The sequence below is a fragment of the Notolepis coatsorum genome, assembly GCF_963971535.1.
Source record: "Notolepis coatsorum genome assembly, chromosome: 2".
NCBI lineage: Eukaryota > Metazoa > Chordata > Actinopteri > Aulopiformes > Paralepididae > Notolepis > Notolepis coatsorum.
This window is the reverse complement of record NC_140166.1, coordinates 73,212,769-73,240,695: the sequence shown is the minus strand read 5'-3', so window position 1 is coordinate 73,240,695 and position 27,927 is coordinate 73,212,769. Positions and strand designations below refer to the sequence as shown.

At 42.2% G+C, this 27,927-nt stretch overlaps 2 protein-coding genes across 2 annotated transcripts in view; both read right to left on the bottom strand.

Annotated features, from left to right (window-relative positions):
• wdr93 (WD repeat domain 93) overlaps nt 1-15,595 on the bottom strand; it is a gene marked incomplete at both ends in the record, with an annotated part of 37,653 nt that extends 22,058 nt beyond the window's left edge. The window contains 2 exons of the mRNA XM_084308225.1: nt 2,315-2,516; nt 15,479-15,595. Of these exons, the coding sequence (XP_084164351.1) occupies nt 2,315-2,516; nt 15,479-15,595 (319 nt within the window). The remainder of the gene's footprint in view (nt 1-2,314; nt 2,517-15,478) is intronic.
• A 3,517-nt stretch (nt 15,596-19,112) lies between these two features.
• The window catches only part of LOC311223437 (RNA polymerase II elongation factor ELL-like), a gene marked incomplete at its 5' end in the record, with an annotated part of 117,207 nt that continues 108,392 nt past the window's right edge, over nt 19,113-27,927 (bottom strand). Inside the window, one exon of the mRNA XM_084308224.1 lies at nt 19,113-22,715. Coding sequence (XP_084164350.1) covers nt 22,605-22,715 — 111 coding nt within the window. The 3' untranslated portion in view covers nt 19,113-22,604. The remainder of the gene's footprint in view (nt 22,716-27,927) is intronic.

The window sequence follows — 27,927 nt, the reverse complement described above, 5'->3', positions numbered from 1 at the left end:
CTCAACTGTACATAACTATATCCCCACACGTCTATGTTAATATACAACTAATTACAATTATATTTAAAATAATATAATTCTAACAATGATGTTGCTGCAAATTAATGCATACGTCCCAATACAGTGTATTTGACTAGAGCATTGTAACTCACCTTAGCAACCCCTCACCTATCCCCACAACTCCAACACAGATGAACTAATGAACAAGTAGACTATGATGTAGACTAATGAACAAGTAGACTAATGATGTAAACTAATGAACAAGTAGACTAATGATGTAGACTAATGATGTAGAGTAATGAACAAGTAGACTAATGATGTATTGATTGATTGATTGAAAAGTTTATTAACAGATTGCAGAATGGGTACAGTACAGTACAGCTCAATACATACAATTGTTAAGGGGATGCAGACCAGAGAAAGACTTTCGTCTTGTTTACATCAGGGTCCCCCATTTTCAATTCATCATAACATATATGACATACATGACATACAGATAGACAGTACTGCTACATCTATACATTTATGACATATCAGATTTGCAAATACAGTACTGTTTGTGATACAAAAGTGTCCAGAAAAAGAGTGTATATACATTTGACGTAGAAACTGTACATTGGAGGAGGTTGGGTGGGTGGGGTGGGGTTGGGTGGGTGGGTGGGGGCTGTACATTGGAGGTGGGGTGTAGACTAATGATGTAGGCTAATGATGTAGACTAATGATGTAGAAGACTAATGATGTAGGCTAATGAACAAGTAGACTAATGATGTAGACTAATGATGTAGACTAATGATGTAGACTAATGAACAAATAGACTAATGATGTAGACTAATGATGTAGACTAATGAACAAGTAGACTAATGATGTAGCCTAATGATGTAGAATAATGATGTAGATTGTAGACTAACAAAAGGAAAAGAAAAAAAGAAAACGACAGAAAAACGTATTTTTGCCTATCCCTTACAAATTCTTAAAAACTAAATATATTTTAATATAAGAAAGAAAAACGTAAAATATGCTGCAAGAAAATTATTTCCAATGTTTTTATGTACACCATATCTACAAATTACAAACATCACTGCCTGGTTTGGCAACTGCACTGCCCAGGACAGGAAAGCTCTACAGAGAGTTGTGTGCTCAGCATACATGCAGCAAGAACAGAGAGACTCAGACTCAGCCTCTTCCCCCAGGCCATCAGAACACTGATCTCTCCACACACAAGCACACATAAACACACACACACAAGCACACATTAACACACACACACAAGCACACATTAACACACACACACACACACACACACACACACACACACACACACACACACACACACACACACACACACACACACACACACACACACACACACACACACACACACACACACACACACACACACACACACACACACACACACACACACACACACACACACACACACACACACACACACACACACACACACACACACACACACACACACTACAGGTCACTTTAAACACAAAAAAGGTAACTTTAAAAAACATAACTGTATAGTTAGTATAGCTTAGCTAGTATAGTATAGTTATATATAGTATAACTGTATATTGTATAGTATATTGTATATACTAGTAGTGTAGTAGTGTTACGTATATAGGACTCATTACCTTTAATTTGTAAGCTTAGCATTGTATTGTATTTTATCTTAGTACTTTTTATCATGTCTATTTTATTATCTATTCTATTATTATTTGTATTTTTTGCACAATCAAGGCAGGCATGGCCACCTTCATTTCACTACATGTCTTGCATGTATGTGACGAATAAATCTCTTGAATCTTGAGACTAATGAACAAGTAGACTAATGATTGTAGACTAATGGAGAGTGCCTTAGAGCTTTTTTCTTGTTTCTTTTGAGCACCATCATCAAGTCAAGTCAAGAGTTTTATTTGTCACGGCATACAAGTATACAATGAAATGCGGGGAGTCTTGCCCGCAACGATGTGCATAATACAATAGTAATATATAATAAGAATCCAATAGAACGACATTGTGCAATAAAACAAGTAAACAAAGTAGGGCATATCGGTATATGTACATGAGTTATTTACAGAGCATGGTAGGACATGCTAGGTCCTGTGGTAGTGCAATACACTGTTAGCTATGGATGAGGCACTGGGTCTTTATGTACACTGTTATACAATGCTATATTATACAATTTAGTAATTTAGTAATCACAGACTTTACTGAAATGTAGCCCTCCCTACCCCTGTTTTCACACACACACACACACACACAACACACTGCGGCCTGTGGTGGGAACCCTGTCACCTACCCATGTCGTCGATGGTACCGAGCAGATAGCCCGTCTCGGCCACGCAGGTGACGTGAATGGATGTGATGTCCAGACCGCCCTCAGGCCACGTGGAGACACAGACGAGAGACGAGGTGCAGCTCACAGACAGGCCCTGGGAGTGACCCATGAAGATGTACCTGCCGTCCTCCGAGCACGCCAGGCAGTTGGTGCACTCTGGAAGCTACAGCATAGTGAGCAAGTGACAACAACAACAAACACAACAGCTTAACTCATTGATTGCCGGGGATTAGCCATGGCCCTGTGGTAGCACTGCCACGCTTTAAAAGATAGGAGTGAGTCACCTTGTTCGTAGAGCTATAACTATATTCTATATTATAGCTATGGATACAAATATGGCCCATTTCACATCGAGTATCTATCGTTCAATATGTGAAAAAGAAAGCATTTTTTCATTCATACATTCCCGTTTTATACCGTGGTGAATATGAGTATGGTTTTAGATTGGTCTGGGGTAATTCCCGAAATGCTGAGCAATAGCCTTATGCGTGTATTACACTAAAACCGCTGCTGTTTTTTGCCTGGACCCGCTATTATTCTCGTTTTTTGATGCTTTGATCGCCACCAACAGCATACGTTGTGGACTAACGTTACACACACACGGTCGGATCGCAAAAAAATATATATATTCCAATTATCTGATTGCCATTCCAAGTATTGATGTCCATCGTGTCGCCAACATAATCCACCACACATCATGCATCAGGAGTATTTGATTATTCTCAATCCGACCGTTATAACGTATCGTCTTGTCCGGGGAAAAAAAGACCCGGAGACATTAGATGGACGCACAGCAAAGATACAAGGTTTCAAAGGGTGCTCGATACCGCCGCCTGGGAGGATCTGGCCGGTACTGCACCCTCTGCATCGCAGTATGCCTTCTACCGGCAACAACCCTGACATTGAATAAGATATTAAAATCGAGAAAAAAAAGGAAAAACGATCTAATAACGTATATATATATATTACGGTTGTCCGCCAAACACGTATATAAACGTGGTTGGCGTCCATTGAGTTAAAGGGATAGTTCCGTTTTTTTTCTTTTTAACATAAAATGGTATGAAATACATTCCAGTAGTGTAATAGTTGCATTCGCTGAATTTCAGAGTCCCGTGGTGGAAGTGCTGTCCATGTTATGAGAGACCCAGATAGCTTCAGACAGGCAGCACACAGGTTCCACTAACAAAAAAGTTTTAATCCACACCACGACATGCAAACAAAAGTGTTAACCAATGCTTGAGCGGATGCAGCGTTTGTGTGTATATACCTTTAACTATTTCTCTGCCAGCTATTATCCTCATCCTGTAGTAAATGCGCCACGCTAAAATATAGGCATTTTCACTGTGCGTCGTGGTGTTTGCAGGGCTATATCTATATTCTATATTATAGCTATGGAAACAATACTATGGCTCATTTGACAGTAACTATCCCTCGTTCAACATGTGAAAACGAATGAATTTTTTGGCTAATTCCTGGAAACGGCGCTATGGAGCGATATGTGAATTTTGCTAAATGCGTTCGTGTTGCTCGCCTGGACATGCTACTGTTTCCAAATCAAAGGTATATAATAGGTATTATGTTTTTTGATGCTCTGATCACCATCAATGGCATTCGTTTTGAATACTGCATACGCTGATCACCTGGATCGATATGAAATCATTGTAGGATCAATTGACGTCAGATAGTCCTTACCTTTGATCAGGGTTATTCCAAAAAGAATATTCCAATTGTCTGATCGCGATTTCCAGTATTGATGTCCATCGGGTCCCTGACATAATCTGGCACAACACATGCATCGAGGGGCCATGGACGCGTTCCAATGTGATCGGGTGAACCGCTAGACTTGCCTGGACCAGAATTCTCCGCCCGGACGAGATTAGATGTGACACACAGTCTGGAACAGGGTTTCAAAGGGTGGGCGATACTGCACGCTAGGGGTCTCAGTATGGCTTTTAACGGTAACATAGAGGTCCGTGACACTGAATAGAATATTAAAATCGAAAAACGGAAAACGGACCAAATAACGTATATATATACGTGATTGACGTTCAACGGTTGGCGAGCAAGATTTGGCGCAGATTGAGTTCAGGCCTGATGCTACATGTGCGTGTATTTACCTTTAAGACCTGATGCGACGGCTAGGTCATTTCAGACGGTGTCGCCATTTTCAAGGTATGTGAGTAATGAAATGCACTGTGATTAGCTGAAATACATGTGGGGGAATGCTTTGGGATTTTCTTTAAAGGGGAACTATCTTACTATTTCTTTCACTAGTATTTGGGTGATTTTACACAATTCCTGTGAGTCTATGGAACACATCTGTAAGTAAAAAAAATAAAAATAAATGCATTGTTTTGTATTTATAATCTAATCTAATCAAGTACTGTAGAGCAGCAGTTTCTGCCCTTCAAGATTCCAAGCTGTTTTTGGCTGGGCTCCGCCCATACTCGCAATGCGCTTTGAGTGACCCACTGCACTGCACTGGCAGATACCTTTTGGGGGAGAGAGAGATAGAGAGGGACTAATTAATTTCGCTGCGGGGGGGCATAATCCCACGGGACAATGCATTGGTAATTTATTTCAAATGACAATATATACCCCCGTGAATATTATTGCATGGATCGGAATACGCGTGGGAGCGTGCGCAAGGCTATTTTGCAACAGGTTGACGTGATACAGCGAGTACTGATACGAGAGAGAGCGAGAGAGAGAGAGCGAGCGAGCGAGCGAGAGGGAGAGAGAGAGGGAGAGAGAGATAGAGAGAGAGAGATAGAGAGGGAGAGAGAGAGAGGGAGATACATAGAGAGGGAGAGATCGCTCCGAGACGAGTTGCACCGTATGAGAGCCTCTCTCTCCCTCTCTCTATCTGTCTGTCACTCCCTCTCTCTCTCCCTCTCTCTTGAGGAAGTGTCAGTGACAGGGAAACCGCTTCCACATTATTCCCACTCGCTCGGTTGTTGAGCGAATTGTTGATTGTGGGCGGTGGCTACAACCACAGAAGGAGCTGAGGTATGCAGATCATAGGGGTGGACGGTATAAACGGTATACTAAACGGTATGAATTTGCGCTACGGTATGGATTTTGACCGGTAGAGTGACTCTCAAGTAGCAATGACGTAACCACAGTGTGGAGGAGGGGGCTGCTAGGAGTGGAGCTAACGTTAGCTTGCTGAGGCCGGGCTCTACAGTGCGACTATTTCACTCGCATTTGCCCCTAAAACTGGAACAATTATTTAAGAGCACAGAGGCGCACAGAGGCTTTGCATAGTGGGCGTGTCAACGCACAATTGTCATTTCATAATAGACACAGAACAGAGCGGACCTTCAATTCTAGAAGCAAACAAGCTCTTCAGCCCTGCGTGGCACACAGCTGTGTGACAACGTCTTCTCTCGCGAGTCGCGCAGTTTCTATGTGTAATGTAAACTCTGCGACGGATCCAATCGTCTAACATGCTTTGCATCCTCGCCATTCTGGAATGCCCACGTCGCGCTAAAATCTTAAGTAATGTTAACTGTTGATGTAGCCTCAGAAAGCTAACGTTAGATCCACTCCTAGCAGCCTGTTGATGTAGCCTCAGCAAGCTGACGTTGGCTCCACTCCTAGTGGCTCTCTCTCTCACTCTCTCTCCCCCTCCCTCTCTATATCTCTCTCTCTGCTAACAATCCTGATTCGATTCTTGAACCCATTTCATTCCAAAGGAATATATTGATGGACATTAGCTATAGTATATAGGTCAGCAGCTGTAACAGAATATTTTTAAATTTTTTATTATTATGTTTCAACAACGACAAAAAAAGCCAGCGGTGGACCGACATAACAAACGCTGTCACTGTTTACTTGTGTAAGGACATGGTTCCTTTTCAAACTGTCGATAGAAAGGGCTTTAAAGACATGGTCAAAACACGATCCAAGAAAGCATCTGCTGATAGATATACCAGGTCTGTAGTCAGAGGGGACTGTGTAGTCCCAAACAGGAGGTCTGCTTTTAGTCAGACAGCCTTTTCCGTGAGAGCAGCCCACACCTGCAACAGTCTGCCAACACGGCTCAGGGAGTATCAAAGTTACATCTCATTTAAAACTAACTTAAAATCATGGTTGAGAGATGGTCAAGTGTGCGACCATTTTAACTGAGGGGTTGTATTTTAATGTATTTATTTGTATGTATTTTAGGGTATTGTAACCTATACTGATTCCTACTGTGTTTTAATTATTGTACTATGTTTTTTAACTGAGGGGTTGTATTTTAATGTATTTATTTGTATGTATTTTAGTGTATTGTAACCTATACTGATTCCTACTGTGTTTTAATTATTGTACTATGTTTTAATTATTGTTGTGCTCATGTCACCTGCCCCAGAGACTACAGTTGAAAATTAGCCAACTTGGCTAAACTGGCATATTTACAGTCAAATGTTCCTTAATATGCACTGTCTCTGTATTTTAAACCAATAAATACAAATACAAATACATTACCTGCCAGCAGACACTTGAGAAAAGGTTTTGCATTTTCTATTGCAGTTTTGCACAATAAATGTTCTTAAAATAACTCTGTACTATGTGAAATATGTCCTAGTAATACAAGAGTACAGTAATAGCTGCCATACCAGTGTTTTACCCCTTCAGAAGCATTTATATAGACATTTTAAGATAAATTAATATACTGTGATATATACCGTTACCGTCTATACTTCAAATTATACCGTGATATACATTTTAGACCATACCGTCCAGCCCTAGATCAGAATTCTTACACATCAGATACGCTAAATTCAGAATGGCTTGGTTTAGTGGGGGAGGATCTTGTATCATCTGAACTGGAGGAATGAGCCAAAATGAGAATTTGAAACATAGACATGTTGGTACAACCCCACATTGCTAGAAAACAATGCTAAACACTGGAAAAGGCAATTTATAAGATAGTTCCCCTTTAAGAGATTGTGGAGAAAAATTGCATAGGTTTTAATAGGCGTTTTTAGCAGGCGTTTTATGTCTAAATGGGTTAAGAAACAAAAGCTAGCTAATACACTGGCCATCTTTAAGAAACAAAAAGCTAGCTAACACGCTGGCCTTTTTTAAGAAACAAAACAGCTCCAAGATATGGCGTTGGTCTGAGAGAAGAATCAAGGATCGGTAATACACAAGAATAAGGCAGAACAGGGGCGTAACTAAGGGTGGGGACATCGGAAAATGTCCCCTGCATGGTTTCAGATTGCAGTTATTGTCCCCCCCACGTTTTTACCGTCCAAAAACAATGTTACATGATAATAAACGGTGACGCGACGCGGCACTTGGACCACATGGAAACACGGCTGCTTGTTCCATCTGAAGACCTGAGCCATTGTCATGCAGGGCTGTCTATCTGTATGTCATACTGTATATGTTACGATGAATTGAAAATGGGGGACCCTGATGTAAACAAGACAAAAGTCTTTCTCTGGTCTGCATCCCCTTAACAATTGTATGTATTGAGCTGTACTGTACTGTACCCATTCTGCAATCTGTTAATAAAGTTTTCATTCATTCATGCAAAGACAGGTAGCCAGGTGATTCACCTGGCGAGGCACGCGCTACGTACCGACCACAGCTGTCTTCGCATAACAACAGCCATGTCGTCAGGTGTGCTCAAATACCCCTCCCCTCAAAGTTTGGTGTGAAACTGTGAACGATGGTCTGTGTCACTGTGATTGCCATGAAATGCAACAGCATTGCTTGGTGTCTGTGAAATATCTGTCTATGACCTTGTTGTATTTAAAAGCCTAGGCTGTTGTTTTATACATTGTAGATAATAAATAGCGCGATCCCTCTCTCTCTCTCTCTATCTCTCTCTCTTTTTTTATCTACGAAGGGGGGGGTGTTTCTATAATACAATTCACTTATGACAAGCGGCGCGAGTCTCGGAACGTGCAGAGAGAGAGAGAGAGCGAGAGAGCGAGAGAGAGAGAGAGAGCGAGAGAGCGAGAGAGAGAGAGAGAGAGAGAGGGGGGGGGGGGGGGGCTATACGGCCGCAGCGGCACCCCCTCCAGCGGATTCCGATCTCAGTCCTGGTCCTGGACAAGGCCTGGCTCCACGATGACCACCTCTTACAAGAGGCGCCACCGCCTGGGAAAATGCGTATTGCACACCTGGTATTAGGCACGCCCCCTAATCTGTCCCCCGCACCACTAGCAACAAAGTTACGCCACTGAGGCAGAACCACAGGTCTCTGTAAGTCAGCTAATGCTTAACAGCTAAACAGCCTGTATTGTACCCATTCTGCAATCTGTTAATAAAGTTTTCAATCAATCAATCAAGCACTCAGGCATCAGCAGAGGTGCGACAGGAAGAAATGCCTCTCAGGTTTCAACATCAACCTGTCTCCAAACTAACAGCTAGTTGTACCTTTGTGCCCAAGGATAATTCCAGGGCAGGGATTTTCTTTTGGGATTTCTCCGCTATCCTAGCGTTTTCCCTTTCTGAGATGGTATCCCAGGCCACATCAAACATTCCGTCCAGGACTTTGGCAATCAGACGGAATGGCTGGCGTCGTTCAGGATCTGTCAAAGGACTCTCCTCCTCATTCTCACGCTGGTCAACTTCCAAGAGATCTGGGACAGCCACCCGATCGGTCCTGGCGTACACAGACATTCTGAGGGGGGAAATGACTGTTTTAGTTATTGCTTGAATTATGTTACTTACTGACTGTTGTAGTTGAGGGTATGCTGTGTAGAGCGTAGTTTATTTGACCGTCAATGCACAACATAACTGTAAATGTTTCAGGGTTAGCCTAATTTTTTTTTACATGTGTAGTAGTCCCTGACCAGAAAACTGCTACATTACTTATGCACTCCCTCATCTCCCTGTAGGCCTGCTGTAACTGTTATCAATGAATGGTAGCAAGCCAGACAGGTATTTAATGTTAAATGACGTCACCAGAGTGTTATGCTTGTCTAGGCCGACATTAGCCCGTCTGTCTCTGAACTCTTTTCACCCCTGGCTGTTTGGCAGCGAGCAGACAGATTGATTGATTGATTGATTGATTGATTGATTGATTGACTGCTGGGCTAATGTCGGCCTAGTCAAGCATAACACTCTGGTGACGTCACCAACTAATGTTAGCTCGGTTGTTTAATGTTAACTTAACCGGCGTTGAGTTCACTATAAATAGACAGGTGTTAGTATAATGACGTTAACGTAACGTTAGCTATTAATGTTAGCTAAGTTAGTCAAAGGGGAGCGAAGAAAAGTTAACGTTATTATAGGAATTGCGGACATTTTTATTATGTTACCCATACCTGTCAACCCTCCCGTTTTCCCCGGGATTCTCCCGTATTTCAACCTTCTCTCCCGCTGTCCTCCGTTAAAATATTTTCCCATATTTTTCCATTTTTTTTTTATTTATACAAAATGGCTGCAATTCCCCTTCATGACGAAAGGTGGCAGCAGTGTAGATTAGAACGTTAGCACAGGAAGTCAGACCGGAAGACGGTTGCGACCCGAAGAAGAAGAGCGACCGAATAAAGGAGGGTTATTAGCGCGAAATGTATTACATTCTACGATTGTGCGGTTCCACCAGAAAAGAAAGCCTGATAAGAACAGATTTTTTCATTTGAAAAAAAGTTTATTGTCACACTTGATCTTAGCGAAAAGGCAGAGAAGCGATACCGACAAACTTCTTCTTCTTCTTCTGGTTTTTATTGGCGGTTGGCACAAACGTTTTGGTGCATTACCGCCACCTACTGAAATGGAGTGTGGATCTAGATGGATTATGCACATGATAATTACTATTGACTACTCTATATCCTACCACTCAAACCTGTACTATTTAGAAAATAAAAAATTGCCCTGTACCCCACATTCCCTGAGCTCACTTTTCTCACCTCCAGCTTGATGTGTTCTCTCTCCAACCTTTCTTTGAGGATCTGTCTCTCTTGTTTGTATTTGCTACACTCCACTAACACATGCTCCACTGTTTCCTGCCTACTACAATACTCACACCTACCAGTCTCATGTTTGCCCATTATCCTAAGTGTACTATTTAGCCCAGTGTGTCCAAATCGCATTCTTGAAACAATAACTTCTTCCCTCGTACCTCTGCCCACATCTCTCATTTTCCCTACTGCCCTCTGGACATTATAAAAATGCCTACCTTTATTTCCTTTATCCCACTCCTCCTGCCACTTCTTTTTTATTTCACATTTAATTATGCTCTTAACTTCTGCCTTGCTGTAACTCACATCCAGATTTATTTCTATTTTATTAGCTGCTTCCTTTGCGAACTTATCCGCCAGTTCGTTCCCCTCCACCCCTATATGTGCTGGCACCCAAATCAATCTCACATCTGATCCTATTCTCCTCACCCTAAAAATCGCCTGTGCTATTTCCAAAATAATATCCTGTCTTGTTTCTGACTGTGTATGTTTTATACTAATTAATGCACTACTTGAATCTGACGCTATTAACACCTTGTTTGACTTGATTGTTTCCACTCAATTGATAGCTAACAAAATAGCCATCAACTCACCCGTGTACACAGACAATTTATTACTCCCCCCCAGCCTTTACCATAATATTTATTTCTGGGCTTATAAATGCAACCCCCACCCTGTTACTGGTTGTCTTTGAGGCTTCCTTTCTATATAACTATTGACTTCATATTTATCTAACACTTCCTCCTCACCTCTCTCCCTCCTTCTTTCCAATAAAAAAAATCAACCTCCACCTCCTCAAACAACCATGGTGGAACAGCAGACAATGGTACCGCCGGGCTTATCACCATCTCCCCTATCCCTATCTCACTACTTGCATTCCCTATTGTCCACCCAAAACTCTTGAACTCTTTCTTTTCTTTTTCTTGACATGCTAGTAATACCTTTTGAGTGGGGTGATTCTCGTTATGGCCCTTTAGGTTTACGCAATATGTTAACGCCATTTGATTTCTTCTGAACTCCAAAGGTGCTTCTGTAACGGAGGTACCGCAGTATATCCACAGTCACGGGTACAAGTAGTGAAGTGGCTGTGGATGGTAAGCGGTACTGCAAGTAAACTCACTCCCCAGAGGCATCCAGACCCGGAAGCAGGAAGTGAATTCACTTCTTGCTTAGTGGTCTGTGATGCCGCCCGCGATGCGGCCGTCCGGGGTTCAACTCCCACTCAGGGCGATCCCTTAACAGGGGTCGAATCGACTAAACACACAACGCAGACAAGATCAGACCGGCTACACTTCATTTACTTCCACTTGCAATGCAGATACTGGGGTTGTTCTGATCGCGCCACAGCACAGTCTTAATGCCTGATACTGAATTGTATCTAGTTTTTATTTTTTATTATCTTTTTCCCCCTCCTTCTTTTTCCGATTTTTCTCCCATCCCACTGTTAGTCGTTATGCCAATTCCCAACCCCCTTCCTGGTTGTTGCGCACTTTCCCCTACTGTTGGTCAGAGAGGCCGGAGACTGTCACATGCTTTCCTCCGACGCATGTGCAGCCAGCCGGCAGCCAGCCTGGCCGGCCGCGCAGATTCTCACCGGGAGAGTGTAACGTGTGGAAGGTCGCACTACCTCTCTCCAGATCCTACCCTTGCTGAGCAGGCGCCCCGACCGAACTGTAGGGGTCGCTGTCCACAACGCCCAGGACCCACCCACGGCTCCCCTCCCCCTAACTCAGCCAAACGAGTTAGTATAGCGATCAGCCCGAGCCAAGGCAATGCTGACTCTCCGGGAGTCGAGACCGCAGCCTCTTGCATTGGTGACAAGCACAATCTCCGCTACGCCACCTGACCGCCCTGTATCTAGTTTCTTTAATAATGTTTTTGATGCAGACTGATATACGATGCAGCCATAGTCTATAGCAGACCTAATTAATCCTATATACACAGTTTTCAAAGAATTCCTACCTGCTCCCCACCCCCTACGAATCAGGCATCTTACAATATTCAATATTTTTTTACATTTAGCAACAACTTTCCCAATATGGGTTGCCCAAGTAATTCTTTTACTTGGGCAACTCTCTCTAAACTTTCCCCATATAATTTTTTATTTTTATTTTTTTAATATCCTCAAACTAAATCCTCAATTTGAATAAAGTGATTAATCTGATTAAATTAGTATTTTTTCTTTTATTAAATCAACTTTCCAGCCCCCTGTCAACTGTCAAATGATGTCAACTGTCAACCTGAATTAACATTCAGTATTCAATATTGTCTGATTCAATATTAACATTCAGTATTCAAGTAGAACAGCTAGCTAGCCGTTGTGGACACTCACCTTTCCACAGCAAAACGGTAGGCAAGGCACCTTGGTTGAGAAATGCAGGTTTCAATCTATGTTGTTTAGTCTATCTGTTCAGTACTGTTCAGTACTGTTTCAAGATGCACAATGAGTTCTAGAATGTTTGATTATGACATCATACTGAGACATCACAAATGTTCTAGAATGTTCTATTATGACATCATACTGTGACATCACAATGGAACATGTTTGAGTCCATTTGAATATTATAGTTTCAAGTTTCAAGTTTCTTTATTATTTGTCATACAGAAATACAGAATACTTTGCATGAAATGTTTCTTCCTGTTTCGCTCCTGAGAGTGTGCTAGATAATAATAAGATAGTATAAATAAGTATAATAAGTAAAAAAATAGAAAGTCAAGAAGTCAAGTAAACACAAGTGTAAACAACAATTGTTCAGTATACCTCTATATACAGTATGCACATCTGGTACAAAAATGGTGAGGTATAGCTTAGCTTGTGGTGCCACCTTGTGGTGGTGAGGTGCAATAAGGAATAAGGAAGAGATGTGCAATTCTCTTACCAATAATATAAATATAAAGTGTAAAGTGTAAAAGTGTAAAGTGTGGAAAAGTGGGTGCTACAGTGTGTTGTTTATTAAAGTGAGTGTGTGTGTGCTGTGGGTGTGTTGATGGCTTGTTATTGTTCATTGTTCAATCATTGTTCATTGAGCAATCATTGTTCATTGAGCATCCTGATGGCCTGGGGATAGAAGCTCCTTCTGAGGGCCCTTTCTCACTCACTGCTCTGTGTCGAATCAGACCCGGCTGGCATCAGAAAAGGGTGTGTCTGTCTGAGTGAGAACGCTGTCCCCCGTCCCCGCCCCCCCGCTGATTCGTCCCCGGGGGCGCTGAACCTGGACCGATGAAATAGGTGGTCTCAGGTGCGCACTAGTGGGGGCGGTTAGGCCTGGCAATTTTGTTTGCCATTGCTATGTCTATACATTGTTCGAATGCATTTATTTCTATTAGACCAGTGGTGCCCAACCAGTCGGCCGTGGTCGACCAGTAGATCAATGACATGCAATATAATTGCCACAAGCGATGGGATAATGTTAGCTTCTGAACAGGCTAGCTAACTAGCGTTAGCCGTTAGCCATTGCTGTATACTATACTTTCTTGTTCGAATGCATTTATTTCTATTAGACCAGTGGTGCCCAACCAGTCGGCCGTGGTCGACCAGTAGATCAATGACATTCAATATAATGCATATAATCGATGCAGCAATGTTACTAGTAAAGGCTAAGCTAACTAGCGTTTAGCCGCTAGCTTAGCGCTATCGTTAAAACGCTCAAAAGCGGACTCTACAACACCATCCATTCGTGATAAAATGGGGTGGGTTATATTGACAAGGCTTGACAACAGAGGTTCAAATATAACTTCATATTTATTAGTTATTTGTTTCTTTATATCAGCATCCATTCTCCAGTCTCCGTGTTAACACTTCCTGTGTTTACATTTCGAGCGTGACATCATCGACTACGGCAAGCTTACAAGCTCAAAACGCAAACCGTAAACAAAACCCAGAGCGCACCAAGACTGAAGTGTGTACACAAACTAGAGGGGGGAGAGGGGGGGGGGAGTTCGGCACGGAACTCGGAATGAGGACGGCACGGAGCTGATTCGACCCCGATGTTGAGTGAGAAAGCCCCCTTAGTCTCTCTGTGCTTGCCATGAGACTATGGTATCGCTTGCCTGACCGCAGCAGTTCAAAGAGGCAGTTGTATATAAATTATATATATGGTAAGGCTGCCCCCGAAGCCTGTTTTTGGGATTCAAACTTCGTCAGGGTTCTTCAAACGGACGTTCGAACCTTCGTTTTTAATTTTTTTTTATCCTCAAACTAAATCCTTCATTTGAATAAAGTGATTCAAACTTCGTCACGTTTTTTCGAACGGACATTCAAACCAATTCGTTTTTAATTAAAACATTTAAATTAAATAAAAGATTTATATTTTTTTTGTATTTTTTTTTGTATATCCTCAAACTAAATCCTCAATTTGAATAAAGTGATTAATCTGATTAAATTAAATGAGGGTATGCTGTGTAGAGCTTAGTTTATTTGACCGTCAATGCACAACATAACTGTAAATGTTCCAGGGTTAGCCTGAAAATTGTGTAGTCCCTGACCAGAAAACTGCTCAATTACTTATGCACTCCCTCATCTCCCTGTAGAGTAGACCTGCTGTAACTGTTATCAATGAATGGTAGGGTCACACTAAGTTAACCACAGAAATAAAAGTATTCATTATTCTAGATATAATTAAGTTAATATAACTACTCCCCTCTCTTGGCGACCACTGGTTATACTTCTGTGCTGCAAGCCAGACAGGTATTTAATGTTAAATGACGTCACCAGTGTTGAATGATGAATGAATGAATGAAAACTCAATACACACAATTGTTAAGGGGCTGCAAACCAGAGAAAGACGTTTGTCTTGTTTACATCAGGGTCCCCCATTTTCAATTCATATAGTGAATAGTCTGTCTGCTCGCTGCCATTGGCGACGTTAACTAATGTCGGGATAGTCAAGCATAACACTCTTGTGACGTCACCAACTAACGTTAGCTCGGTTGTTTAACGTTAACTTACCCGGCGTTGAGTTCACTATAAATAGACAGGTGTTAGTATAACGACGTTAACGTAACGTTAACAGCTATTATTAACGTTATCTAAGTTAGTCAAAGGGGAGCGAAGAAAAGTTAATAACGTTATAGGAATTGCGAAAGTGTTTATTATGTTACCTCTCTCAGCCAAACTTTAGTCTAGAAGACACCGAAACTAAATGTTTTCAGTGGCTAACAACGTGACGTTACCTTAGCTATCCAAACTTGGTAATAACTTAATAACTTTTATTATTACCTTCGTCTCTTTTCGTCCCTGTGAGTTCAGCGGTGATGGGTCGTCATGGCAACGGAGTCTCCACGCCCCGCCCACACTGCCGCGCAGCCGCAGTGTCGAGGTCAATAGTACCTCCATGATCGAGGTAAACTGTGTTTAATTATTTTTTTTATTTAAATCACCATATTTTTTTACAGAGTTTTTTATGACCGATCAAATGAATGGCCACTTATGAGGGATATTGATATGGGGCCAATATCATCATAGCATTAGCCTGTAAAGGGATGATCAATCATGATGGGGGACCCTAATGTAAACAAGACGAAAGTCTTTCTCTGGTCTGCATCCCCTTAACAATTGTATGTATTGAGCTGTACTGTACCCATTCTGCAATCTATTAATAAACTTTTCAATCAATCAAGCAATCAATCAATCAATCAATCAATCAATCAATCAATCAATCAATCAATCATGTCAGTGGCACTGTGTTCCAGAATGGACAAATCCATGGTCCAGATTGCATCTCCTGGGAATGTTCAGACATGGGCTGCTGCCACTTTCCCTCAAGATTGTGAAATGAAATGAAACAAAACAAAAATGAAACATGCTGTTTTATGCAGAGATTGCAGAGACAGACAGCACACGCAGGCAGATAACCTTGAAGCATGTTCAAGATGTCCCAAGAAATCCCTTGGGGGGGGGGTCTGGCATTCTAATAAATAAAATGGAGTGCATCTGCACACATATCAGTCTGCAATCAGGAGTGGCTTGAGGAAATAGTGCTAGTTGAAGATGGACTGAGCTTGGAGTGCCTACATAATATTTCACGCTCCATTTTAGTCTTCTTAAAATGGCTTATGGGAAATAAATACACACCAACAGGATTTGGTGCTATAGTATATTATGAAGGAATCAGCTTAATTTATTTATTTTTAAATCCCCATAGGGCACCATCATCAAAGCCTTCACATGACCCCCCCTACCTAACAGTTGCCTTCTACCAAAAACTCCCTCCTATGAACTGCATGGATTGCGCTGAGAAAGGACTCTACTGATGATGATCTGAACTATTTTAAGCAGTTTCTTGGTAAAATTAGGAGCCAATTGAACTACTACTGTTCTTTAGGGGGAGATGCCGTTAAATTGGGACTCTTCCCCCCCCCCACTATCAACACGTGAGACTTATCTGAGCCTTCGGTTGTTACACAATCTGATAGCTGTGTCAGGAGCCAGACCGCTTGGTTTTTTAAGGTTATACGCATAGAGTACAACAAACAACAAACATCTACCCAAGAGTTTGGGTCCATCTTTTTAGCTTCACTTTGTTTGGTGAATTACAACGGAAAGCGAACGGTGGTATGAATACATACAAAATATTCACTGCAACGAGATATCACTAATCCTATACAGCACCGTTCTCTGGCACCAAGATGGGAGCTAGGACATCCTGTTGTAGTCTTCTACTAATGCAGTGAGTGAGCACATGCATGGTTTCATGAATAGCCTAAGTCATTCATATTATGACTTTATACACTGTGGCCTTGGCACAAAGCTAATTACTCCGTAAAGCTCCCATATCTGACGTTTCCTCTCCACTCCCACTCATACAGTACTGTACTCTGATGAAGGTCTGTGAGGACTGAAGCATTAGTAGATCAGACACGTTATGTCCTTACTGCCAGAGCAGTGAGCAGGAGAAAGCCTGGATGAAATGGAAACAGCCTGGGACTCGGTACAGGAGTACTTTATGTTTTACGCATAGATACGAGCCTCATGTTTTAAACCTTTCTCTATGATGTAGTGTAGTCAATACAATAAAGGCTTTTCAATCTACATTTAGAACATGTCGATATCACTTTTCCTTCTCTGAAGAGCGCCTTCAATGAACTGAGCACTTTCTCTGAGCATCAGTCACTTTTGCTAACCCTTTGAGTGCTTTCCCAGATTTCTTTATAAAATGTTAAGATTCTTATTCTTACCTCTTACAAAATACCTGATTGTTGTTGTCTCTGCTTTCATCTCCATCTGTCTGTCTCACTATGTCTGTCAGTTAAGAACAGTTTAGAATACAGTTTGAGTCTTAATTTTGTTAAGAATATAGGACAGGCATGTATAAGCATTATGCATTCAGTCTGTACCTTTTCAGTCACTGTAAAAATCAAATATTGTTAAATTATTGTGCATATTGTATTGTGTGAGATGATGACTGAATAAACTACTACTACTACTAGTTAACCCTTTCACAACCACACTAGGCGGTTAACGGTCTGTAGTGTGGTAGTCAAAGGGTTAAGCTGGAGCTCCGCTGACATATTTCTGGGTCATGTTTTTCTTTGTCTTTCAAACATGAATCCAGTAATAATGACATCCATGTATCCCACGTTGCTCTGTGAGAGGCTGCTATTTGGGCTCTGCAGGGTATCTCCAAAGGAAGATGAAATCTGGTGAGGTTGATGGGTCACAAACTTGTACACGATAGTGCCCTATAATGCTCCCAGTGCCCTATAATGCTCCCAGTGCTCTCTAACAATCCCAGTGCCCTATAATGCTCCCAGTGCTCTCTAACAATCCCAGTGCCCTATAATGCTCCCAGTGCTCTCTAACAGTTGTAAAATGTCTTTGCACCGCTGTTACCAATATTATAATCATACATTTATTGGATTTAGCATTTAGCCAAATCAAAATGACTTCAGAGATCACTTCAGGAGTTAGTCTACTCATCCAGGGGGGCTGGTTACATCATCCGTCATTGTTGAAAAACAATATTAATCTTTTGATCTGAAATTAAAATCTTGTGATTTTAAAGTCAAATGAAACCCTTACCCGTTACCTTAAAATTACAAAAGTATTGGGGCGGTCAGGTGGCGTAACGGAGATTGCGTTCGTCACCAACCCCGGAGCGGCTGGATTCGCCTGTTAGAGTCCAGCTCACAGCTCCGGGGTTGTCACCAGCTTGGCTGGCCGTTCACACTAATACAATTGGCAGTATTAGAGGGTGGGAGAAGCTGGCGGGGTGGGTCCGGGTCGTTGTAAACAGCGACTCCTACAGTTCGGTCGGGGCGCCTGCTCAGCGCGGATAGGATCTAAGGGGGATAGTGTGATCCTTCCACACGCTATGCCCTCTCAGTGAGAATCCGCGCTGCCAGGTGAAAAGAAGCGGTTGATTGGCTGGACGTGTGTCGGAGGAAGCACGTGGTAGCCTCCACTCTCCCAGACCGACTGTGGGGGGTAAGTGCGCAGCGACCAGGAAGGGGATTGGGAATTGGCATAACGACTAACATTGGGATGGGAGAAAATCGGAGGAAAAAGGAGGGGGGAAAAGATAAAAAAGATAAAAATAAAATTACAAAAGTATTATAGAATTTCCCCAAAACATTTGCCACTGTACTGTACATTGTGTATGATTGAAATTAAGATAAGACGAAATAGTCTTTTCCATTAACAAAATGCAAATAAATTATTCATCATCTATCCGTGGCGGACTGTCTGCAAGAGAAGAAATTAGTTGTAACTTTATCATAGAAAACTCTAGAACCAAACCATCTTAAAATAACCTTTTTTTTATTCCATTGAACTTCAACAACAGGACAAGAGAAAGTACACATTTGTAAAATGCAATTTATAAACAATGCAATTCAATGCATATTCTCACCTCTCGTGCTACCTGCTGTGAATTAAATGGAGTTTGGATTCCCCTCAGAGCAGGTAGCTATACTTGGTAATAAAAACACGTACGTTGTGCAGTACAGTGGGTAAGCTTCTCAACGCTTCACACTAGTACAGGGAGTGGAGGGGTTGTGTCTCACGGTCCAGTTATTATTACTATGTGATAAAAAAAAAAAAAAATCAAAGATCAATTAATTCGATTTAGTATTTTTTGTAGAACAGCTGTCCAAAGACTGAAAGACCAATGATTAATTGACCTACTGTACTTCCAAATCACCGTTAATTATGGTCTTCAATCAAACGCTGTGGCATCTGACTGTAATAAACACTATCGCACCATTTCACCATTTAGGTTTTACCTGAACGGGAATGTGACTGAGTCCTCTCATTTTGAAATGGGCAAATTATTTTGTGTATGCGCATGGAACAGACAAATGCTCTGATATCAGAGCCATATTCATTCATTTGAATTGCATTGACAGCAAGGATTTGGTTAGGAATGCTGCCGAGGTATAACTGCAGTATTATATGATTTATATGATGATAATAATATCCTGATGATAAGCCAACCAGATTGTTTGTCTTAATCCAAGAATGGTACTGTCAAATAATGAGTATAAACCAAGATTATAGATGCAATCGATAGTAGGCTGTGGTTAGCGCCAGTCTTGCATCAGCCTGTGTGCAGAAAAACCTTGTGTGGAAAGCAAAGGACTAGATAGAAAAAGTCAAGAACATCATTGAAATGTGTAATCTGTGTGCAACTCATGCCTTCATTAACGATGCATTCGTTTTTGAACAGTGAAATGGTGAAGACATTTTTGAACCTGTGAAACACCTATGAGTAATGCAAGGCAGATAACATGTCTTACATAATATTGGCAGTGTATTTATATAAATAAAAATAAAAGATATAAAAGTCAACTTCCCTTAAGGCATCGATGTTATTGACTGCGTATGAACATTCAGTACAAAATGTACAACCACAATGAGCAGTTCTAATAGGGTAGCTATTGGGATGAATATTTTTCAGTTTGGGTTAGTGCAAAAATGTAACCCTTGCACTCAAGAACCATATAAGTCTGTTTTGAACATGTTTGGACAGCCCATGTATTTGCAGTTGTGAAAATTAATTGAAATCACTTGGGAGTGTGAATGTGATGTTTCAGATTACAATGAACCACTCAACCTTGACTGTCTTCAATTATGAGTGAACACAATTTAGATAATAATAAAGTTTGGAAATATTGTTCCTCTGAAAACTTCAAACACTTATATGGTTCTTTGTCTGCAAGTGTGAATGTAGAACATAATGGAGACGGAAGGTTACCAAACCCACCACTCAAGATCTGAACCTGGTTAATAACATTAACCCTTTCAGGTGTGTATGCTTTGTGGAATGTCTTCCATCATAGAATGAACCGTACCGGTTTCATTATTAGAATGTTTAAATTCTCAAAAAATCAAATCCCACATGTCAGATTCCAGACCCAAAGTGTGGCTCCCTGATGGCCGACTGTCTAGGTGCAGGCCAGGCCGATCCCGAGGCCTGTATTTATCAAACATTAAGAACAGTAAGGTACTGACCCAGGATCTGACTTCTCAGGTCCATATAAACCTCACTATGGCTGGTCCCAGATCAACAGTCGTACTTAATGTTAACGTTGGGGTGAAGGGGGTCAGGGGCTCATCTCTGCGTGTCTTTGGTCTTTGGTTGATTGATTGATTGAAAACTTTATTAACAGATTGCAGATTGGTGATGTGTGACGGATGAAGAGATGGAGACATTGTACGATACATGGTGTTTGGTTTACAGTTTGTGTCGTCTACGAGCTCTTGCTCCTTGTTCTAGTAGCTGCTTTTAAACTAAACACTTGGATCTAGTGCGCAGAGGTTCAGAGGGGGGCGGGGGAGGGGGCACACACATCTAAAAACCCAGGGGAGAAGAAGAAAAGGCTTCAAATAAATATATCAGTAGTTCAAAGCATTACGAAAGTGAGATAAAAGACAGCGACTGTGACCGTTTGTCATTTGGACAATACTTTGCACTAGATTGGAAATGGGGACAATAAGTGAATGAGGCAGATTTCCCCCCAGATCCATGCACCAGTCATTGACATTGGCCTCGTTGGTCCCCTCATTGCCATTAAAGTGTAAGAAGAGGTGAGCGCAATAAATACTTTGTATCGTTGTGATTAACTTGAAGTGTAGTGTTTCTAACATCAATATATCATTGTTAAAATGTATTTGGACAGCTTGGTATGATCACCTTAAGAAGATGAGACTAATGGCGAGAAGACGGGTAGTCTTTATGTAACGACCGCAATTTTGTGGTCATGTTTCTAAAAACTAAGGCCATAATCATTTCCCATGAACCCTGTTGCTTCCGGTCGCAAAAAAAAAAGGACGTTGCCACTGTTGCATCTCCCCTAGTGTGTTTGTTTATATCTGAGTCCAGTGACAAAGAAAAATGAGAGAAGACCCCATCAAGGGGTCAGGTATGCTGTATGCAGTATTATACCAAGCGATAAATATGAATGTGATTGTGAGATTATATATATTATATTGATGTTAAAATCCTTCATATAGCTGCTTAAAATGTAAAGCAGAGTCTCTCGGCCTAAGTGTGCTTATGAATGATCCAGTGTGACAATAACTCTCAACTGTCCAGCTGTATATTTCCTAACAGCCGCACTGCTCTGCAGATCCAGTTGCTTTCAAACAGTCCTCAATCAGTTCTAGAAGGTGAATGTGTGGTGCCACATGTGGTGCTGGAACAATTAATCTTCAAACGATACACTTGCCTTGCCAGTCAAATACCAGTTGTACTTCCTCAACGGTGGGCGATCCGAGTTAGCCCAGACATATAGGAACATAAAAGGGAATAAGTTAAAATCATCAACAAAATGGCCGACAGTGACATTAGTTTGAAAAGGGTATGAACAAAAAAACTAAAATTGTATGTTCATGGTACATTAACCTCCAAACAAATCCATTTTACAACCAAAAAAAATAAATAAAGTGGAATCGCCAAAATGCAATAACAAAATAGCCTTTTGTTTTTCACTTGGACTTTGTATGTTGATATACAGGCGGCATCTCTCGGCAGTGATTACAGTGTATAGGCTCATAGAAACCACGGGAGATGAGTCGTGTTGTTTTTTTAACCATCGACATCAATCGACCATCACAGGCTGTGTTTTACCGCACTTTGAGTCGTCAATCAAAAACTTCCAGAGAGAGAGAGAGAGAGCCTGAAGTGAAAATGCATTTTCTTTTAAGCCAGTGTTCTTTATGCAAAGAAGAGTCACCGGTCTGAAGATATCACTGGTCCCACGCAGCACAGCAGCCGGAGCTGATACTATGAAGAGGGCTGCTCCAGGAGCTGCTGCTATGAAGAGGGCTGCTCCAGGAGCTGCTGCTATGAAGAGGGCTGCTCCAGGAGCTGCTGCTATGAAGAGGGCTGCTCCAGGAGCTGCTGCTATGAAGAGGGCTGCTCCAGGTCGTAGTCTGTGAGGAGCTGCTTGATGTGGGACAGTTTCTGATGGAGATATTCACAGCGCTTCTTCTCTTCCCGGTAATCTGGGAACTTCTGCGGAGATGGGAGAGGGCGTTATTTATGTTATAATTAGGGATGTCCGATATATTATCGGCTGATTTCGGCATTAAAATATCGGTATCGGTTTTCAAAAGAAATATTTTTTATTTGTATTTTTTACATTTCTATAACCTTTATTTAACCAGGCAAGCAAGTAAGAACAAATTCTGATTTTATTTATTGTCAAAAGTATGCATAATGTTGTGTTAATTCCACAACAAGAGATATGTAATGTTAATTACCTGAAATTATTCCGTTTTTTTGGGGGGGAAACCCTGCATATATCGGTATCGGTCGATATCGGTTGATATCGGTTTCGGAAATTAAGAGTTGGACAATATCGGTATATCGGTATCGGTAAAAAAGCAAATATCGAGCATCCCTAGTTTGTACTATTACCATGTCCATACCTGTACCTCCCCTCCCCCATGCTGCTATGATGCCCAAATTTGTCAATACATTTGTCAATTAAATCAACAAATTGATTACGTTGACAAATTATTTGACAGTCAGAATGTCTTTAGTTGAGGACAATCCTAGAAGTATCTATAATTGAAGCCTTAAAGGAGGATGTCACCCATTTAAAGAATTCAGACATGTTCTTACTGTGCCCGCCCCCCCCCCCCCCCCTCCCCCCCCCCCAGGTCAGTTCAGTCAGAACCATCCAATCGGTGATGAAAGATCTAGGGCTGCTCCATAAACAATGAATCTGACTTTATGATCCATACAATGTTTGAGCTCTTACACCAAAATGAGGTTCATATTCTAGCACAATCTCATCAGCTTAAAGGGATATTCCTCAAGTTCAAGTTCAAGTTCTTTAATAGTTGTCATACAGAAGTACAGAATACTTTCATACAAAATGCTTCTTACTGTTACGCTCCAGAGACTGTGCTAGACAAGATAGTATCAAATAACATAATAACATAATATAGCATGAATTTAGAAGAAGAAAATGAGGTCACAGTGTTCGGTATAGACATATGTACAATGTTCTGAGTTACCATATAATATACAATACACAATACTATGCAGTGTACTAATGTACAGTACTATCTAGTGCAAAGCAGAAATGGGATGAGGTACAATTTTAGGTACAATTTACAGTAAGGTGTACGAGTTGTAGTGCAATCCTTCATCCATAAATATAAAGTGTGGGGAGTGGGTGCTACAGTGTGTTTGTTTAAAGTGGGTGTGTGCTATAAGTGTGTGGAGTGGGTGCTACAGTGTGTTTGTTTAAAGTGAGTGTGTGCGTGTGGATGTGTGTGCTATGTGCGTTTGGTGGTTGTTGTTGTGTAGTGTTCATTCATTGTTCGTTTAGCAGCCTGATGGCCTGGGGATAGAAGCTTCTTCTGAGTCTTTCTGTGCTCGCCTTGAGACTCCTGTATCGCTTGCCTGACGGCAGCAGTTCAAAGAGGCAGTTGTTCGGGTGACTGGAGTCTTTAATGATTCTCTTAGCCTTGCCCTTGCAACGCTTGTAGTAAATGTTCTGGAGGGTGGGGAGCCCCCCTCCAATTGTGCGTTCGGCTGAACGTGTCACTCTTTGTAGTCTGCTTTGGTCTTGTGCAGTGCTATTCCCAAACCAGGAGGTGATGTTGCCGGTCAAGATGCTCTCTATTGTACATGAGTAGAAGTTCTTAAGGATCTTCTGGCTGACTTGGAACTTCCTTAGGCGCCTGAGGAAGTAGAGGCGTTGTCGTGCCTTCTTCACAACACTGTTAATGTGTGTGGTCCATGTCAAGTCCTCGGATATGTAGGCTCCGAGGTACTTAAAGCTGTTGACTCTCTCAACCGGTGCCCCGTCGATGCTGAGGGGGCTGTAGTCCTTGACCCCCGACCTCCTGAAGTCCACAATCATCTCCTTTGTTTTGCTGACGTTCAGGGAGAGGCTGTTTTCCTGGCACCATCCCGCCAGGACCTTGACCTCTTCCAGGTAGGCCCTCTCGTCGTTGGCAGAGATCAGGCCCACCACCACTGTGTCGTCAGCAAATTTGACGATTGTATTGCTACTCCGCTGAGCCACACAGTCGTGTGTGTACAGGGAGTAGAGGAGGGGACTCAGAACACAGCCCTGGGGGGCCCCTATGTTGAGGGTGATGGATGAGGAGGTGCAGTTGCCTGCTCTCACCACCTGGGGTCTGCCAGTCAGGAAGTCCAAGACCCACTGGCAGAGGTCATAGCCCAAGCCCAGGTCCCTGAGCTTGGCTATGAGTATGGAGGGGACTATGGTATTGAATGCCGAGCTGTAGTCGATGAATAGCATTCTCACATAGTTCCCCTGCCTCTTGTCCAGGTGTGATGCTGCTGTGTGCAGCACATGGGATATGGCGTCCTCCGTGGACCTGTTGGGGCGGTATGCAAATTGCAGGGGGTCCATGTTGATGGGGAGGGAGGAGCAGATGTAGCCCTTTACTAGCTTCTCGAAGCACTTCATGGCTATGGAGGTGAGAGCTACAGGGCGGTAGTCGTTGAGGCAAGCAGGCTTGGATTTTTTGGGTACAGGGATAATAGTGGACTTCTTCAGGCAGGTGGGGATGACAGCCTGTTCTAAGGACAGGTTAAATATGTCAGTGAATACTGGGGCCAGTTGGTCGGCACAGACTTTTAGGACGCGGCCGGGGATGCCGTCTGGACCTGCTGCCTTCCTGATATTCACTTTTTTAAAGGTCCGCCTCACCTCATGCTCTGTTACCCTGAACACTGCGCCTCCATCAGCAGCCGACCCCCCCCCCCCCATTGCCGAGGCTTGTGAGCTGGTGTTGTTATTACCAGCATCAAACCTCGCATAGAAGGTATTGAGGTCATTTGCTAAGGAGATGTCACTGTTCAGTTTGAGGGAGGCGCCTTTGTAGTCTGTCATCGTTTTGAGCCCCTGCCACATAGCTCTAGAGTCAGCTTGTTCAAACTGGAGTTCAATTTTATCCCTGTAGCGTCGTTTGGCCTCGGACACAGTCCTCCTTACGTTGTATCGCGCCACCTTGTGGTCATTCATGTTGCCTGCCTCTAGGCCGTCGTTGTATGCTTTGGTGCGCTCTCTCAGAGCTTCACGGACGGATTTGTCTACCCAGGGTTTTTGATTTGGGTAAACTTTCATTTTGGTAGTGGGGATTGTTTCTTTCACCCTAGTACAAACATAGTCCAGGACTGTCTCCGTGTAGGCATTAATGTTATCTGTGTCGCGGAACACATTCCAGTCTGTGTTGTGAAACACTGACCGGATCGTATCCTCTGACGTCACATCCCATTTCTGCACCTCTCGCGAGACCACGGGAGTACTTTTAATTCTCTGTCTGTACTTCGGTGTAAGAAAAATTTATGCGTGATCTGACTTACCGAAGCCACTATCAGAATGAGCCTTGTAGCCACCTTTAAATTGCGTGTAACAGTGATCTAGGATGTTACCGCCTCTGGTGTTGCAAGTCACATGCTGATAGAAGTCGGGCAATACCTTTCTCAGATTGGCGCTATTGAAATCTCCCAGAACTAAAATGGCGGCGTTAACATTCGCCTCTTGGATTCTATTTACCTCGTCGTGTAGTCTGGAGAGCGCAACCTTGTTGCTGGCTTCAGCTTGCGGTGGAATATACACTCCGACCAGGACGATCGCCGTTAACTCCCTCGGGAGGAAGAAAGGACGACACTTGATGGTTATATATTCCAGTTCTGGGGAGCAGTGGTTGGATAGTTCCTTCACGTTAGTTGGGTCACTCCAATTTTTGTTCAACATGAAGGCAATACCTCCTCCACGTTGTTTACCGGATTCTGCTGTTCTATCCTTGCGGTGAATGAAGAAATGATCGGCCGGTTGGATGGCGTGGTCTGGGACTTCTGGCGCCAGCCACGTCTCGATGAAGCAGAGAACGTTACAGTCCCTAACGTCTCTCTGGAATTGAATCCTTGCTCGGATGTCGTCTAGTTTATTGTCTATTGATTGTACATTGGCTAGCAATATACTGGGTAGTGGTGTCCTGTGCCGCCTGGTTCTCAGCCTGTTACGGACTCCAGCTCTCTTTCCTCGCCGTCTGGGTCCTTTGTCCCTTGGGGCGAGATCCGGTCCTGATGTCCTCAAGATCTCAACGGGCCATTGTTGCGGTTCAGAGAGCTGATCCAGAGAGTAATCCAGTCGGTAAGTTTCCCGTAATCCAATGTCTATAAGTGACTGACGGTCATACACATTAAATGCACCTACTGTTGGTACAGACAAAACTCTTAAAACTATAAATATTAACAAAAGTATGCACAGTCTCGACGGAGCGCACAGACAGGCGGCCGGACGTAGCGGCGCCATCTTTCTTTCCATGATACAAAATTATCAAAGAGGTATTTTAAAGGGGCTGTAATGTGAAATAACTGCTTATTGATAAAGTCACGTTCATGTCCAAGATGATTTGATAATATAATTTGTATGCCCTGTTAATGATTGGTTGAAGTTGTTTTACGGACTGGTTTCACTGGTGCTTTTCTCTGTCCGTCCAGTTCAGGTGGTTTGTCCCTCCTCTTGCCAATATTCATGCCTTTTATTAACAAGCTATATCACTTTGCTTTCTGCCATATAGCTACTGTTTACTTGACTAATAATGATGGCACACTTTTATTTTAGTTTTAGTTGAACCATAATGGTAGGTTTATGTTACCTTGAAATCTATAAAAAATATTCACTGTGGCCGTTAGCGCAAGCAAGCCAACCATGATCCGTGGCAAAGTTATTCACTATTTTCTGTAATAGAAATGTTTAGTTTAGTTTATTTATTGAAATGTTGGCCTGATTCAGATACAACCTTTTGGGGAAAAGGTGCTGAATGGCTGTATCTCAAAAAAACATTGTAGCTGAACAAAAACAAAACCCAGGGTTCCCACAGACATTGCTAAATTAAATTCAAGGACTTTTATGTACTTTTCCAAGCACTATTTTTCATTTTCAAGGATGTCACTCGAAGGATACAATTCTCTTTTAAATGCTGTTTTTTTAAGCATCTTCTTGGCCTGCTTGCCAGCTAGAGCAAGCGAAGAAATGAGGAAAAGCAGTTAATAGCACGCGAGACAGCGACTGGTCAGATTTGATTAAAACAGAACAAAGAAAAGAGATTTCTTGATTCAGAACAGTTTGATCATGGACGAACAAAACATTCAATGCAAATGGTTGATTTGAATTTCAAGGACTTTTTAAGCACCTTGTTAAAAAATGGGCTGTTTAAAAAAAATCATG